Below are 16,324 nucleotides of genomic sequence, written 5' to 3'. Positions count from 1 at the left end.
GGTCATAGGCTTGGGTGAAGAGGTATGTTTTTAGGCGGGATTTGAATGTTGTGAGTGAGGGAGAGTGGCGGACAGGTTGGGGGAGGGAGTTCCAGAGTCGGGGTGCTGTTCGGGAGAATGCTCTGTCGCCAAAACTTTTGAGTCGGGATGTTGGTGCAGTCAGGGTGAGAGAGGAGGAGGATCGGAGAGCTCGGGAGGGGCGGTGGGGGATGAGGAGGTCAGACAGGTAGGGGGGGGGCAAGGTGGTGAAGAGCTTTGAAGGTGAGGAGGAGTATTTTAAAGTTTATGCGCTGCTTGATGGGGAGCCAGTGGAGAGAGCGGAGAACGGGAGTGATGTGTTCACGGGACCGGGTGTGGGTGAGGAGGCGGCCAGCGGAGTTTTGGACCATTTGGAGTCTGTGGAGGGAATGGGAGGAGATGCCAGTGAGGAGGGAGTTGCAGTAGTCGAGGCGGGAGGAGATGAAGGCATGGATGAGGGATTCAGCAGCGGGGAGGGTGAGGCAGTGTCGGATTTTGGCGATGCGGCGGAGGTGAAAGTATGAGGTCTTGACGATGTGGCTGACATGGGGAGTGAAGGAGAGGGTGGGGTCCATGATGACACCGAGATTGCGTACCAGGGTAGAGGGGGTGATGGTCGAGGTGTCGATGCTGAGTGAAAAGGGACCAGTTTTATTGAGAGTGGATTTGGTGCCAATGAGGAGGAGCTCTGTTTTGTCACTGTTCAGTTTGAGGAAGTTGAGAGTGAGCCATGATTTTATTGTAGAGATGCAGGTTTCGATGTGGCTGAGGGGAGGGTTTTGGGTGGATTTGGTGGTGAGGTATATCTGGGTGTCGTCAGCGTAGCAGTGAAAGTCCAGGTTGAGTTGGCGGAGGATGTGACCAAGGGGGAAGATGTAGCAGATGAAGAGGAGGGGGCCGAGGACTGAGCCCTGGGGGACCCCTGCGTTACTGGGGAGAGGGTGGATGAGTGACCGGAGAGGGAAATGAACTCTTGCCTGTTGGTGAGGTAGGATGTGAGCCAGTCAAGTGCAGAGCCCTCAACACCCAGTTGGCGCAGCCTTTGTAGGAGGATGGAATGGTTTATAGTGTCAAAGGCTGCGCTGAGGTCTAGTAGTAACAGGATGTTGAGGGCCCCGGAGTCTGCAGAGGTGAGGAGATCGTTGAGTACTTTGACCAGGGCTGTTTCAGTGCTGTGAAGTGGGCGGAAGCCAGATTGGAGGGGTTCATAGAGGTTGTTTGACTGGAGGTGGGTGTGAAGTTGGGCGGCGACGATGCGTTCCAGCGTTTTTGAGAGGAACGGCAGGTTGGAGATGGGGCGGTAGTTGGAGAGGTTGGCGGAGTCTAGGGTGGGTTTTTTGAGGATGGGGGTGATGGAGGCCAGTTTGTAGATGGAAGGAACATGGCCGAGGGATAAAGACTGGTTGAAGAGGGTGGTGAGATGGGGGATGAGAGCAGGGAGGCAGGCCTTGGTTAGAGTCGTTGGGAGGGGGTCGAGAGAGCAGGTGGTGGTTTTGGAAGCGGTGATGAGGTCTATGATATGAGAGGAGTTAACAGAGGAGAAGGTGGTGAGGGGAGGGAAGGGTGGGTGGTCAGGGGGGGGGGGGGGGCAGGGGTGGGGGTGGTGATGGAGTTAATGGAGACGGCAGTCATGGAGCTGTTGATTTTGGAAATTTTGTCATTGAAGGCAAGGAGGAAAGAGTTGCAGAGGTCAGGGGAGGAGGGTGGAGTGATGTCCGGTGGCTGGAGCAGCTTGTTGACGGTGGAGAACAGGGTGCGAGGGCTCCGGTGGGAGCTGTTGATGAGGGTGGAGAGGTGGGCAGATTTGGCGGCTTGGAGAGCGTCACGGTAGGAGGAGATGTGTAATTTGAAAGCTTCGGCGTGGACGGTGAGGCGGGTTCTTTTGAGGAGTCGTTCGAGTTGGCGGCCAGTCTGCTTCATGGTGCGGAGTTCAGGGGTGTACCAGAGGGCGGGTTGATGTATGAGACGGAGGAGGTTTTCCAGGGGGCTAGGGAGTCAAGGGAGTCGGAGAGGGTGGTGTTGAGCATGACAGCATAGTCGTCGGGGGAAGAGGGGGGGAGTCAGGGGGGAAAGCAGAGGATATGAGCTGGGAGAGCGTGAGGGGGTTGACTGACTTGATATTGCGGTAGGTGATGGTGCGTTTTTTGGGGTTGTGGGGCGAGGGTAGGGGGGCGGAGAAAAGGATGCAGAGATGATCAGAGAGTGGGAAGGGGAGGGGGTGGGGCTTAGATATGGGTAGGAGAGAGGAACAGACTAAGTCCAGAGTGTGGCCTTTGGTATGGGTGGGGAAGTCAATATGTTGGGTAGCGGTGGGGAAGTCAATAGATCAGGATAGCGGTGATAGAGTTGGGGAGGGAGAAGGCGAGGTATTCAAATGATGAGATGGATGGAAGGTTGAGGTTCAGTTCAGTGATGGATGTAGATTTTTTATGAATAACAGCAAGACCTCCCCCACGCCCGGAGAGGCGGGGTTTGGCAGTGGTTTCACTGCATTGGATCGAGTAAACTACATTGCTCTGTTTTTGAGTCGGCAACTTGTCCTTAGGATGAACCAGGATTTTTTCTAACTGAGTCCAGATGACTACAACTGAAGCTTTTTCTACTATGGAACACGCCTGGACGAATGAGGGATTACACCGACAGTAGTAGTTTGAGTTAGAGTAAGTATTGTCACGGTAAACTCATTTAGTTCAAGTCGTTCAGTCCATGTGTCAAGTTTGTATAGAAATAGGCACCAGTTTAAAGATGTTATGGTCATACTGCAGGATAAGTATTTACAAGTGATGCATGTTACAGTCTGGTGGTTCTGCAGGAAACATATACATTGAATCAATTAGTCAAATGCAGGCTGGACATGTCAAATACCCGTGTGTTACATGAACAGTGCGTGCAATCTTTCATTTTGATTTGATATTGGTTTATCTGACGCTCGTCGCTCTTGTCTCGGATTGGAATTGACACAAATGACCAGCTATAGTTGCTGCCTAATCGTCCCATTTCACTGTCTCAAAAACTGAAAATGACTAAGGTATAGTTAACCACCAGTTGTATTTCAGGAACCAGTTTAGACCTCATTTGACTCTCATGTGTGTATTTGTATAATAGCCCTATATTCTGCTATAGTTCTCCACAGTACATGTTATTAGCGAGGACTGTCGCTGTCCCACACATTTCCCCAAAATAGAGCTTCTTTTTCAGGACAATCCTCCAACTCCTCCTGTCACGTCAAGATTCGGAGACTCCCGCTCTTGACCAGCTTATACCTTTTGTCATGAATCAACTTCTCATACAGCACCATCCTGTCGTACTAATCGCCCCTGATTTCCCCCGTGGGCCTGTCTCCCTCATGTAAGATAAATGCAAATGCGCAGAGAAAACTAACTGCGATCATGTTGCAGAGTACTTTGAAGCCGCGGAGTACTTTGAAGCTGATTCCGAGCTCCTTGGAGACTTGCGGAGTATACAATGGATAACTGTGTTGCATAACATCGCACGTGCCACTCTGCTACTCTTAAAGCTGTTTTATGGTTTTACTTAAAGGTCTAACGGAACAATCAAACCACAAAGGGTTCACAATCCAATGTGCTCTTTGTGCTTGCCCCAAACCTGGATAAATCTTTAGCCAGGAAGGACACAAACTACTAATTGAAAATGTAATGGAGATGGACAAAGCAAAATTGATTAGTCCCATTTTAGTCCTGACGTGGACTTGTGTTCCAATCCTGATCTTGTCTTGCTTTAGTTTTGGGTTAAGTCCTGGTCTGGTCCTAATTTTTTGGTGGTGAAATGTACAAGTGTTAGTTTTAATCGTCTTTCTCTGTAAAGATGTGTTTCAAGAACTCTGTACTTGGAATGGTTTCGGATTATAAACAGTGAAATTGTATGTAAAATTGGAATAAAATCCACCGTTAGGTCAATTTGAAGAATGACTTTGAGGATTTTGGACATCAATATCATTCAAACAAGACATGTTAACCGGTTATTCATAATGTGTAAGCGTCATTCAAAGCTCAGGGATTGGGAACCATGGCTGAAGTATGATTAGGCACGCTCTTTCTATCATACTACTAAATAAACGTCACGGTTTTACAGATCGACCGCCACTCCACCAACGCACTGGTCTGCAATGCGTCCAGAATAAACATCGTGCAGGTTATAATGATCAATAAAAGGAGAATAACGCCCCCACCCCCCACCCCACCTTACTCCAGCTGATGCATCCGTGGCTGGGAGAACGAGGGGCGTGCAGGACCAGTCGCATCCCAGGCACGGGTGGTAACGCGTGGGCTCGCATCCTAATGAGGTGGGGGTGAATGAGAAATCACGACGCGAGTGACGTGGAAGAAGGCGAGGAGGTGGAGGAGGTGGAGGAGGCAGGGAAAATATGGGAGGAGGAGGGGGGGGGACAGCTGCGACCCAGTGCTTTTCCAGCCCGTGACTCGTGCGTGGTTGTGTTGTGGTGCTGTGTGGTGGAGGTGGTGGTGTTGGTGGTGGTCGTGGTCCTCATCAAGCGGACAACAAAGGGGCACACGCCGGCTCTGAGGGGGTCGGATCTGTCCATTTCTTTGCATAGGGAGTTTAATATTGTACACTGTCACGCTGGAGGTTGCTGAGGAGTTGATCTCTCAATTTGGTAAGTCATTAATCTGTCATTTATTCTGGCGCAACAACAATACTTTTATTATAATTGTCTAAGTATGCGCATTTATGGGTCGGGTTTATATTTGATTCGTTTTCTGTCCTAAATATAGCCTGTAGCTTTTAAATCGTAGCTTGGTTGTTTACATGTAGCCTATGGTAGCTTGAGTTAGCTCTTTATTAATATGTTTTACTAATGTAACTAACTAACTAATAGTCTAGGCTACGCAAGTTTTCTGACTGTGCGTAAACGTAGCGTTCCATACCTATTATTTTCACTATCGACTAGTATAGTTATTAGCCTTTTCTTTCATTTAATTTGATTGTATTGTCTATGTATATAATCTATAATCTATAAATATATGTCTTTGAAGATCATCTTCTATTTACATCTGAAATCATTAAGGAAACAACAGCTGCTAAGGACAATAACACAGTCTACAGCATGAGGCGTGTAACTGTGCTCGGTGAGGAAATGTCAATGGCTTAATAATGTGGCACGGTGGGGCTCTTGAATATTCATTAAGTGCCTATTACAATGGCTCTATATCGATTCGTGATCACGGCTGCGCGCGCGTGTTGGCCCCGCGGGGGCTCCCGCGCGTCCCTCTCCTCCACCTGCCCCGTGTCAGACGCACGCAGCCGCAGCGCGCTGTCCGCTGCTCGGCTTAACCACACTTAATCTGTCATTAGGGGGTTATTTTCAGCCGGCCGCTCGCTGACCAGACGTCCATAGCGCCACGGGTCAGTCGTCCTGTTCGCGTTTACTTTCTTTCCTTCACTTTGTTCCTCACGTGTGCCGTTAATTGCGGTGTGTTGCAGACAGCGCCGGTGTCCTCGTAAGTCTCGGATACGCCATGGAGACGGAGCACTTCGACGACCGGGACAAGGGGCAGAGGCACAGCCGGTCCAGCGCCAGGATGAACGGGGTCATGAGTCCCACGCACAGCGCCCACTGCAGCCTGTACCGGACGCGCACCCTCAAGACCCTCAGCGCCGAGAAGCGGGCCATGAAGGTGCGCTTCTACCGCAACGGGGACCGGTACTTCAACGGCATCGTCTACGCCATCTCCGCGGACCGGTTTCGCACCTTTGACGCGCTCCTGGCAGACCTCACGCGCTCACTGTCCGACAACGTGAACCTGCCCCAGGGCGTGCGCACCATCTACAGCCTGGACGGGGTTAAGGTCACCGACATGGAGCAGCTGGTGGAAGGTACTGTATGTGCGTAATCAATTATTCAATGTGGCCAACTCCTGCACGTAGTCTAAACTCGTCTAAGGAGTCGTCTTTATGACAAGAATTCACACTTATTGAGCTCATGTTTGATCTATTTGTTTAATTTGGTCTGTCACTTTAACCATAATTTAATCACTGCTCCCTTTCTGCACTACGTCAATTCAACTGTAAGTTTGTGTACATAGTAAGCCTTTTTTTCATTGTTATTTTTTTTATCTTATGGCCTATTAAACAAAAAAAACAAAAATATATCCTATAGCAGATTTTAATTGTTTATTTTTGTATTTATTTTTTACTTATATAGGTTGTTTTATCATTGTTCATTGTTTTATGTTGCACCAAATCACCAAAGTAAGTTCCCATGTTTGTGAATCCTGCTCATTGACAATGGCAATAAAACCTTTTCTGATTCTGATTCGGCTGAGGACAACTGACTATAAAAAGTAGCATTCAAGCATCTCATTAATAAGACAAAACTGTTTGCAGGATACAAAAAACTCCCCCTCAAAGTGCTATTTTACGCACCACCTACAGGCAAACACGGTGCAGCTTGTGGCTTAATCAGCAACACACTATTAATACATGTAGCAGTGTTGAAGTGGACTCTGAATACAGCGAGACATTCGATATACAGTACACTGCTTAACATTGACAGTGACATCATCTCTCGTCCAACACACAAACTTAAAGTGATCATGTATGTTTGTATTTTTGTTTGTATTGTGAGACAAAAAGCGTTCTCCTCTCGTCAGGAACATCGCACTAGATCTTTCGTTTTGGAGAAGATCTCATAGTCCAGAAACTTACATGTTTCACATTCGTGCACATTCTTTACAAACGTTCATACCTGTTTAAGGGATGAAGACAAAACCTCAATGCAAAATGCCATAACACCATCGCCCATATTCTCGTCTGTTTCTTCTGTGACGCATGAGCTCTGTGTTTTGGCAGTTTGACAATCCCTCAGTTGTTTTTCCCCCCGTTTTGTTCCTTCAAACCTTCGACAGGCGAGAGCTACGTTTGCAGCTCCATCGAAGCGTACAAGAAGCTGGACTACACTAAGAACGTCAACCCCAACTGGTCGGTGAACGTGAAGGCGGCCGCAGCCTCCCGTGGGCCGGCGTCCCTGGGCAGCGCTAAGACTCAGCAGGAGTGCCGCGAGTGCAAGGACTTCATCCGGCCCAAGCTGGTCACCGTGGTGAGGGGCGGAGTCAAGCCTCGCAAAGCCGTCCGGATCCTCCTCAACAAGAAGACGGCGCACTCCTACGAACAAGTGCTGACGGACATCACGGACGCCATAAAGCTGGACTCTGGAGTGGTGAAGAAGATCTACACGCTGGAGGGGAAACTGGTGAGTCTTTGAACCTCATAAAAATGCTTTGTGTTTCATTGTAAGCGCCTTGAATGTGTGCTTGGTCAAAAGAGCTGTAGAGATTGAGTTGTTTCATTGATTTATTGGTTGACGCTGTTTTACGTTTTCATTCGTTGTCTATTTATTGTAGTAATATTAGAAGGATTTATGAGGACGACTGCAGAAAGTAGAAGGCAGCTGGAGTTCGGAGAAGTTTAAACTTCCTTTTTTGAAGTATGTGTGCTGTTTAGTGGCGCTTTTATACATAGTTTGAGCTTGTGGATACTATACAGTTTAAGGTCTTTTGCTGTGCTGCATCATCTTTTAGCAGAATTTTGTCTTTATTTTAGCGGCACAACTTAAAACTAGACTGTTTTAAGTGTCGTTTCACAGCTCTAATGTCCATTGTCCATATCAAATACTTAAAAAGGTTCTTTTTCTAACGTTGTTCGGTGTTCCTATGTGAAACACCTCACTCTGTTATCAAAGAACCCGGGTTACGTTAAGTAACCTTAAGTTTTTAAAGGTCAGAAGTTGCTTTCGGCTGGTGTTAAGAAACAGATTTGAGTTATTTCACTATGAGTTCCAAACGAAATTGCAACTGGCCTAAATTCTAAAAGAAATGTGGTTTGAATGTATTGCATAGTTATATTTGGTGGTTCTTGCAGGCCTGAATGGCTCTGTTATTGGTGGAAATATGGTCTGCCCACACACTTACTTCGATTATTACTTCGATATGAGCTTCCTGACTGAAATGAGAAATGGATCTCAATTCTTTGTTTGCGGTGAAGACCACACACAGGAAGTGATTTACCCAGTGTTACTCGTCGCTTTGTTTTGGACTGGCGCGGTGGCTCTAAAAAACAATACAAAGCTCTTAATTCCTTTTTAGCAACACTTGCCTCATTCAAAAGCATTTTGAGGCCAAAGGTGTGTGTTACCATGGCAGCAAACCACTGAGCTTCGAGTTGAAAAGCACAGGAATTGCAGATGTCTTATTTCAAAACATAAAACTGGAGTAGACGTTACTTTTTATAGACGTGGTTGGCATTACATTGGGGTCAGTCAAAAGCATCAGGATCAACAGCATGAAAGCAGTTACATATTTAATGCCCGTGCTCATTTGTGGGTGGAGCTTTTTGTGAATGGAAATGGAAGTTCGACACTGAAAGAGGCCATGGTTTGAATTTAAAGTTCAGCTGAGTAGAATCTATGAATGGAGTATGTATTCTCTCCCACAGTCTGCTGTTACCTCAAATACAACTCCCAACCCCCCTGACACTTCACCCACCCTTTTCATCTGCAGCGGAGCGAGCCATAAAAAGAATCAAAGGAAACACGCTATACATTTACCAGATAATGGCTTGTATTTGTCTACTCATTTCAAGTTATTTCACAAAAGGGATTTTAAGGTTTAAAGGGTTATTTTTGTCAGTGATGAGGCATTTTCTGAAGTCAAATGGAACTGATTTAGATGCACAGAAGGTGGGATTTGGTGAGATTAGAGCTGGTAAGAAACCAAGAGTCAGACAAAAGTAGGATGTATGGATTTTGTGAAAGTTTGTTGTTTGTTTGTTTGTTTGTTTGTTAAGGTGACTTCATGAACATTAGATGGAGGAAGCTAATGATTTGCTGAAGAAATTGTGTCTTTTGCTGTTCATTTTTCTCTTGACAGCATAAGACCAAAAAAAAAAACTGCGTTTGACGTTAGACTATTTAGTGGTAGTAATCATGTTATAAATGGCTAATTTGTGAGTCATTATGATGAATAGACCAAATGTTTACACATCCCAGTGATATCTTCAATACCTTTTGTAGCTCAAGTTTTCTACTATTTTCCACAGTAAGGGCAACATTTTCTGCGGTCGCCATGGGTTACTGCTGCTGTCCGGGAGATTACACAATAATTGCAGCTCTCGCACTTCTGTATCAGGGAGGACTTTTATGGTCTGGCTATTTTAGACATTATGTTGATTGGGTCTGTGGGCATAGTTACAATTCCACTAGAATTGTATGGAGCAGCCTTTTGTGTTTTTTTTATTATTTTGTATTATTTACTGTATTTAATATTGACAGGTTTAACTGTGAAAACAGGTTAACCATATTCCACAATATTCAACGTAACTGGTGCATGCATTTAGTTAATAGTTAAATTAATGATAGTGGGTGAATAGAGTTACCATGACAGCAAAACAAAGCTTTTAAACACTGTCTCAATGTGATAATCCAGTGATTTGATCGACCCTTTAAAAGGCTACGTCATCAGAATGCTCTGAGTTTCGTAATAGAGGCGACTGGAAGCCAAAGTGAAGTAAACCATAACATATGACATCTTTCTAACTTATATGAGCACATTTTTAATTTCCTGGGTTGACAATAGATGCAATAGTTACAATAGTTTGGAAAAATATGTTTAGAAAAAATCTACTCAAACTTCACAAAAAGTATACTTTGTGGTAAAAAACAATTTTGGGGTCAACTTTTCCAATAAAACCTAAAAAGAGTGTTTATCATAATCTCCTATTACATAAGCAAATCATATAAACTACAATAGTAACTGTCTCTAAAAATTATGCAACATCAACAACTTTTGTGAGTTTAGAACAGACCTGGGCAAACTACGGCCTGCGGGCCACATACAGCTCGTTTGTCTTTATAATCCGGCCCGCCAAACATGCCAAGTAATATTAAAAAAAATAAAAGATTATATATATATTTTAGATTCTATTTTTTAACTGTCTGTAACATCTGTCTGCACTTTTATCCTTAATAAAGATGACATGAAATTAATTAAATTATATATTCAATGTATATATATATATATATATATATATATATATATATATATATATATATATATATATATATATATATATATATATATATATATATATATATATATGTTTTTGCACACCAATGATCTCGGGCCGACCCTCCGCTACTTACCTGGATTCGAATATGGCCCTCGGAGGGAAATAATTGCCCAGCCCTGGCTTATAACCATCTATAAGTGTTAAATGTACCGACCCAAAGCACTTTTTAATTTCATCCATGCATTTAGTAGATTGAATCATTTGAAACGAGGGGAGGCGTTTTCGGTGAGATCTGAGATCTGCTGCGCCCACAGCTCCGACACATTTTGTGCGATACAGAGATACTCCACCTTCTCCACAAAGTGCTCCATCTCTGCCCAGTCTATACAAGCAAGATTTACCCCAGAAATACACTTATTATGTGTGTATTATTATCATTTCATTCATGATAATAGTCATTTTCAAAAGTCTATCCACGGACACACCCCCGGCCCAAGCAGGACGAAATAGTGAGCCTCTCAAGTAATTTTACCCTAACTTTGCTTATATTTAACGATGGCGGGAAGAAATGGACTCACGGGGAAATTATGTTGTCACTAATATGTTGAGAAACACAAAATCTAATTGTAAATGTCCTTAGGGTAGACTATGAAACAGGAAATATAGCAACATACGGGCTCTTTAAACCACACATGTATTTCAGTGGTTTTCATGTGACAAAACCACTCTTATTTTCTGACAATCTGAGGTTAATCCCAGTTTCTCCATTGAAATCACATTAAATTCCAGTTCACTTTTGCTCATATTCTAGAATTTATAATGTTTTTGTTGACACACTTTGAAAGGGTTTATATGGTTTTGGGCGTTGATTGAAACATGCTCCTGACAGGTTGTCCTAGTGTCACTGTCTGAAGGAAGTGACAAATGCAGAGGGAAATGAAGGAAAATAAAGTCTAATCTAATCTAATATAGTCGACATAGGTCTTGGAGAAGCTTAAAACTATTGTAGGGCAAATGAAAATGCTGTGTTGTTATAGGACAAAGAGATGGCCATTTGAAACTATATTATCAAACCTGCATTATTGATCAGCAGCAGCCGTAGAAGTAATTAAGTGAGCGTTGGTTGGTTTAAGGTTACTTCAGGGGTTAAGCAGAGAGTGCGTTTTGCGTGCAGCCATGATGAGCCTGTCTTAGCGGTGTCATTGATGCGCCTGTGGGCTGAAGTAGGTTTCTAGGCCTCTGTCAGCTCTCTATAGGCCCAAAGATCCAGCGCAGGGAAAGCAAAAGTCTTCAAGATGGCTTCCTGCTTTCATTAACCCTGTAATGAGGCCACAGGCAGTGGGCTACAGCGCACATTTGGACTAGTTTTCTGTAGTGGCATCATGGCAGCTTATATACTTGATATTATGTGTAATAACTTGACTTTAAGTATCTTTAAAAAAAATGCAGATTAGAAGAACTACAAACTAAATAAAGGTAAATAAATAAGAAAAAAACACAGATAAAAACAAGTTGTTAATAATGTCTTATATAACTCTGCATTGATTGATTGATTTGACAACCATAACATAACACAGGGTCTTGTCTGTCCAGAAAACATTTGATATGAATGTGAATCAGTCTTTTGTAAATAACATACAAAGTCTATTGAGTTTGAGATGACCATGACAAAGCTTTGGGAGTTGAAGTGAACAGGTCGTGAACAGGTCGTGGACAGGTAACAGTGAGTATTTCATCGCCTGCTTCACTGTGGACATTCTGCTTCTCATATTTCCATTGGCAACATGAGAGTCAAGCTGAAGAAAGCTGTGTATCCGGTTTCACCACTGCTACACCGCTTTCTCTGTACATCCAGTGTGGACCATCCAAGGTGTCGTAAATATGACACAAAAATGAATTAGGATTGAATTTATGAGGTCAAATTGTGTCTATCATGTTGTAAATATAATGAATTCCTTTACTTCCATTTTTTGTCAGAAGTGTCAGTGGATCATTTACTAAAAGTGCGACACCTATTAACATGCAATACAACTTAATTATACAGATCAATATTATATCGTCAAGTCATTCCCAGCAAAACCACCGTTTCCCTGCAGAGTCGTTCGAGGATTTTCTTGAATAATTAGAGCAGATTGTCCGGTAGTTATGATGTCATAGCTCAGAGTATTTAAGTCATAACTGAGAGCCGTTTATTGTGCGTGGCGCGGATTTTTCTGATCAAGAAGTTAGACGGTCCATAAGTAGATTAGCACACGGACGTGTCGGCACTATTAATATATCTAAGCTCTATTTACACACACACCACTGCCAGACTCACACAAGCTAAGCTACAGTTAGTGACTGCCTAATCCACTCATATTAGACTTCCGATCATGCTTCAGTTGATAAGGAATGAGGAGCTTGTGGGTAAAATAAAGCTTAAATTGGTATAAATAGCTAACGTGTACCCGAGTCCATGTTGTAGACAAATATCCATCGCACAACTTTGCTTAACTAACTTGAGGACAGTGATGTTGACCATGTTTTTACTTGGTCATATTTAAAGATATATAAATATAACAGGTTTGACTACATATTTCACTCAAATGTAGTTATTATATTTCAGATTTGATGAAAAATGCTTCCTGTTTTTCCCCAGTTTGACACCTTTGGTAATATTTATTTTGTTACTTCCTGGTTGGACATGAGCAGCAGATGTGACATAGAGGTAATTCCACAAATGTTACCTAGCAACCATTTTGCAAACAAGGGCCAAAATTCCTATACATCGCACAATAGTTATGATTTGACAAAATAATAATACCATACAATACCTTTTTTTGTTTAAATGATTGTTTAATCTGTCAGTTGCGTGTAATGGTCTCATTGCATTGTCAAGGGAATGTTGCTTTTTGATGACAATGACAGAGGACTTTCCTTTTACAATTCTTTTCTTTTTCACAAACTGCAACCTGACTGATGTAAAAGTATGTTAAATATTTTCCTCAGGTACTGTCCCAACAAACAAAGTCCTTAGAAAAACCTGAGAAGCTTTCTTTATGCACTTTAACACAATATTCATTTTCTCCTTGCCATATTTACTGTGTGTTATGTTACTGTTTCACTATTGTCATGATATGAAAATGTGTCTTTTTTTAGGCTAAATAATGTAATTTTCCACCTAAAATAATTGCTGGTTGTTTAATGTTTCTTTGAGGTCTAATATGAGTCCTGACATAGACCATCTAAAACTATTCAGGTTACTACTACTTTTTTCTTTCTTTTTTTACCATTTTGTTCCCTCTTTGAAAAAAAGTTGTTAATGATTTCATATACAACTTTATATTGCATTTATTGATTGGAAGAAAATACAAAACAAACCTTAGAGGAAAATTTAAGACTGGGCCGCCGTAGTCAGTTCAGGAAACATTTTAAATCTGATCTTGTAAATAATATAGACCAAGACCAGCTAAAACTATTCATAAAAGTCCTAAAGTTGTGTTTTTACTATATCAAATGAGTATAGTTTTGATACTTGCTGAAGTAGTAACTATTCTAAGTATCAATTAGTATCTGGGTATCACTTTATTTCTTAATGCCACTTGCTCTCTTCCTGTTATGTTTCCACTGTTACGTCTGAATCACCTCCTGGGTCCGTCCCGTGTTTATCCAGATTTAATTGCTCATTAAACTCAGGCCAAGTGTGCGCAGGCACAGCTGGGTCGCCCCTCTGTGCCCATCTGCACTGCAGCGCTCGCTTTCTCTCCTCCCCTCCATCATTCTCCCTCCATCATTCTCCTTCTGCTTTTGACGTGATGTTTTCCTCTTCTTTTCTGATCTTCTGTATTTTCACTTTAATGTCCGTCCAAGTTTCCCCCCCATCACTCTTGTTTTATTGGCAAAAACGCTATTCAACGCTGTTTACGCTTTCCCTTTTCTATACAGTGAATACTTTGTTGGCTGTCTGTCCTCTGCGTGTCTCTCTGCCAACATGCAACTGTTTTCATGCCTATTTAGCTCGCGTTTAATCAGTGCACTCAGCAGAATACGCCTGGAGATCCTACAGCTTCAGCAAATGCCATCTCCCTCTCTGACTGCAGCTCCTCATATTCCCTCTCTTTGTGCTCTTAAATAAGATGGAGGCTGGCATATTGAGGGAGACAGCACTTTCACTTGGACATTGTGACTGATGATGTTGTCTGTATCGGTCGGCGTAGTCGATGTCATGTTTTGCAGGAGGGACTCCAGCTGGTCTGATCTGCTGAGTCACACTTACAGTCGTTGCAGCGCTGAACTGTCTTTTGGGGAGAGTTGTCGACTGACCGTCTGTGCTCTTTGTGCAATGCAGTGGTAGAAACGAAAGAACGAAATGTAAACCAGGCATGACATTACGACCGCTGATATACCACCTTTACATGCATTCAAGATTGACATGGAAACAGGTTATATCACATACTATTCTGAAATACAACAACATCAGAATAGATAAATATAAAAGAATTATTCATTTATCTTCTACCTCTTGTTCCTAGAGGTTAGAGGTGACTTGAGCCTATTCATGTAAGTCTTACAGCCTTTTCCCATTATTTTTCCCAAATAATCCCATTTTTATTTGGGCCAGCTCCGCTTCACCAGTGTGACTTTAAAGTCCATAAACCCAGCCTTGCTTCCACCGGTTCACTTTGGACAGATGGACATGGTTTGAAAAGTGAACCACAACTGTCCATTTACATGATCTAAAGCCTGAGAAGTCCTGAGAGAAAAGGATAATTTCTCTCTAAACCACCAGATCGTTTCAAGTGATGTTGACTTGTACGTTGCATGGATCATCTAACATCAGACAAAATCAATGCAGATTAGATAAAGAGCCATTAAAACGCAGTGTGAATTGATTGCAGAAAAAGCCAGGATAGGATGAGGATAATCCAGAAGTCGTTTCCTCCCACTCGAGCTTTAGTTACGTCTCACAGCCACAAACTTCATGAGGCCCACGAAATGTCTTGTTGCCAGCAGTGGGCATCAGACACAAAGTACATACATGCACTGTTTATATAACTGGTACAAATATTAATATTAAAGGACACATATTATGTGTTATTTGTATTATTGGCCTCTAAGCCTAATGTCTATAAGATAGAATAATGCATCTATTCAAAGCCACATATTAAGGTGTTATCTCATCAGGATTAGTGTTAACATGCCATCTACTGGCAGAAGAGGGAATTACCAGGGAGAAATAAACAAAAGCTAGCTTTCCCCGACATACTAATAAAAGCATGCAATTTGTGCAAATGAGATTTGAGGCAGAAATGCTCACAAATAAGGAGTCATGTGATGATCCGGAGCTCTGCCTATGACACCACAAATCTGGGAAATTTGGAACGACGTTTTGTGACGCTCAAGAGGGGAGAGAGAGCCATAATTCCATAATTCAACATAAATCTCATGTAATGCTGATTTTTTTATTTACACTTAAATAAATCAAACTAGACACAGATTTTCAGGCCTCTGGTACTTTCTCTGTGCATTTAGAGGAGGTGAACCTGCTTTTTATTCTGTTTGAATAGCCCAACAAAAAGTGTCTGCCAGGTGGCCTAGTGGTTAGGTTACAAGGAATATTTGAATTTAAGTCAGGTTTTAATGGTTTACAGCTGTACTTTGCACTTTGTGTTACAACAGTGAAATTTCCTCATTGTTGGACAAACATAGGTATTTTTATCTTAATATATAGAAATCCTCTTTGTCATTTTATTAACGGCAAGCGCCATTGTTGATCTTCTCTCTTGTGTTTTTGTTTATTGGGCTGGAGGTGATGATGTATCTCCTCATGCTCCTTGTACAATGTAAATCTGTGTATTTGACAATTCTATAGTCGGTGTAGAATAGGAGCTTTAAGCTTGTAGAGATGGGAAACATTCATAATAAATTTCTACAGTCATCACTAAATATAGCTTGTCTCTTGTATTTATCTGGGCTTTGGATCAACGCAGAGTACAATGATAAAATGTATTATTGAATGGCAAAATTACAATTCTGTTTTAATGGAAAAACAAATAGCTTTGTTGTATTTGATCTTATTCAAACACATAAATTGAGTTTCCTGGTTGTTTTGAAGCGCTCTTAACAGCTTGTGCTCGTCTTAGTCACGGCTTGTGTTCGCTCCTCGATCTCTCAGTCCTTTCTCCTGCTCTGAGCCTGTAAACGTGCCTCTGTCAGTGGGACAGGCTGGAGTCCGAGGAGCTGCTGCCAAATGAGGATCGATGGCAGACGTTTGAGCTCAGGCCGA

At 42.6% G+C, this 16,324-nt stretch overlaps 1 protein-coding gene across 3 annotated transcripts in view; it reads left to right on the top strand.

The window, feature by feature from the left end:
* Positions 1-4,487: 4,487 nt before the first annotated feature.
* Positions 4,488-16,324, top strand: part of dclk1a (doublecortin-like kinase 1a) — an 84,385-nt gene continuing 72,548 nt past the window's right edge. For all 3 annotated transcript variants that reach the window (XM_072445869.1, XM_072445867.1, XM_072445868.1), the window contains exons 1-3: positions 4,488-4,651; positions 5,479-5,871; positions 6,903-7,246. In XM_072445869.1, coding sequence (XP_072301970.1) covers positions 5,514-5,871; positions 6,903-7,246 — 702 coding nt within the window. In that variant the 5' untranslated portion in view covers positions 4,488-4,651; positions 5,479-5,513. The remainder of the gene's footprint in view (positions 4,652-5,478; positions 5,872-6,902; positions 7,247-16,324) is intronic.

This window comes from Eucyclogobius newberryi, unplaced genomic scaffold (assembly GCF_026437365.1).
Source record: "Eucyclogobius newberryi isolate DKJ021-1_F unplaced genomic scaffold, fEucNew1.0.hap1 SCAF_15, whole genome shotgun sequence".
Taxonomy (NCBI): Eukaryota; Metazoa; Chordata; class Actinopteri; order Gobiiformes; family Gobiidae; genus Eucyclogobius; species Eucyclogobius newberryi.
The sequence above is the reverse complement of the archived record's forward strand: the minus strand, read 5'-3'. Positions and strand labels throughout refer to the sequence as shown.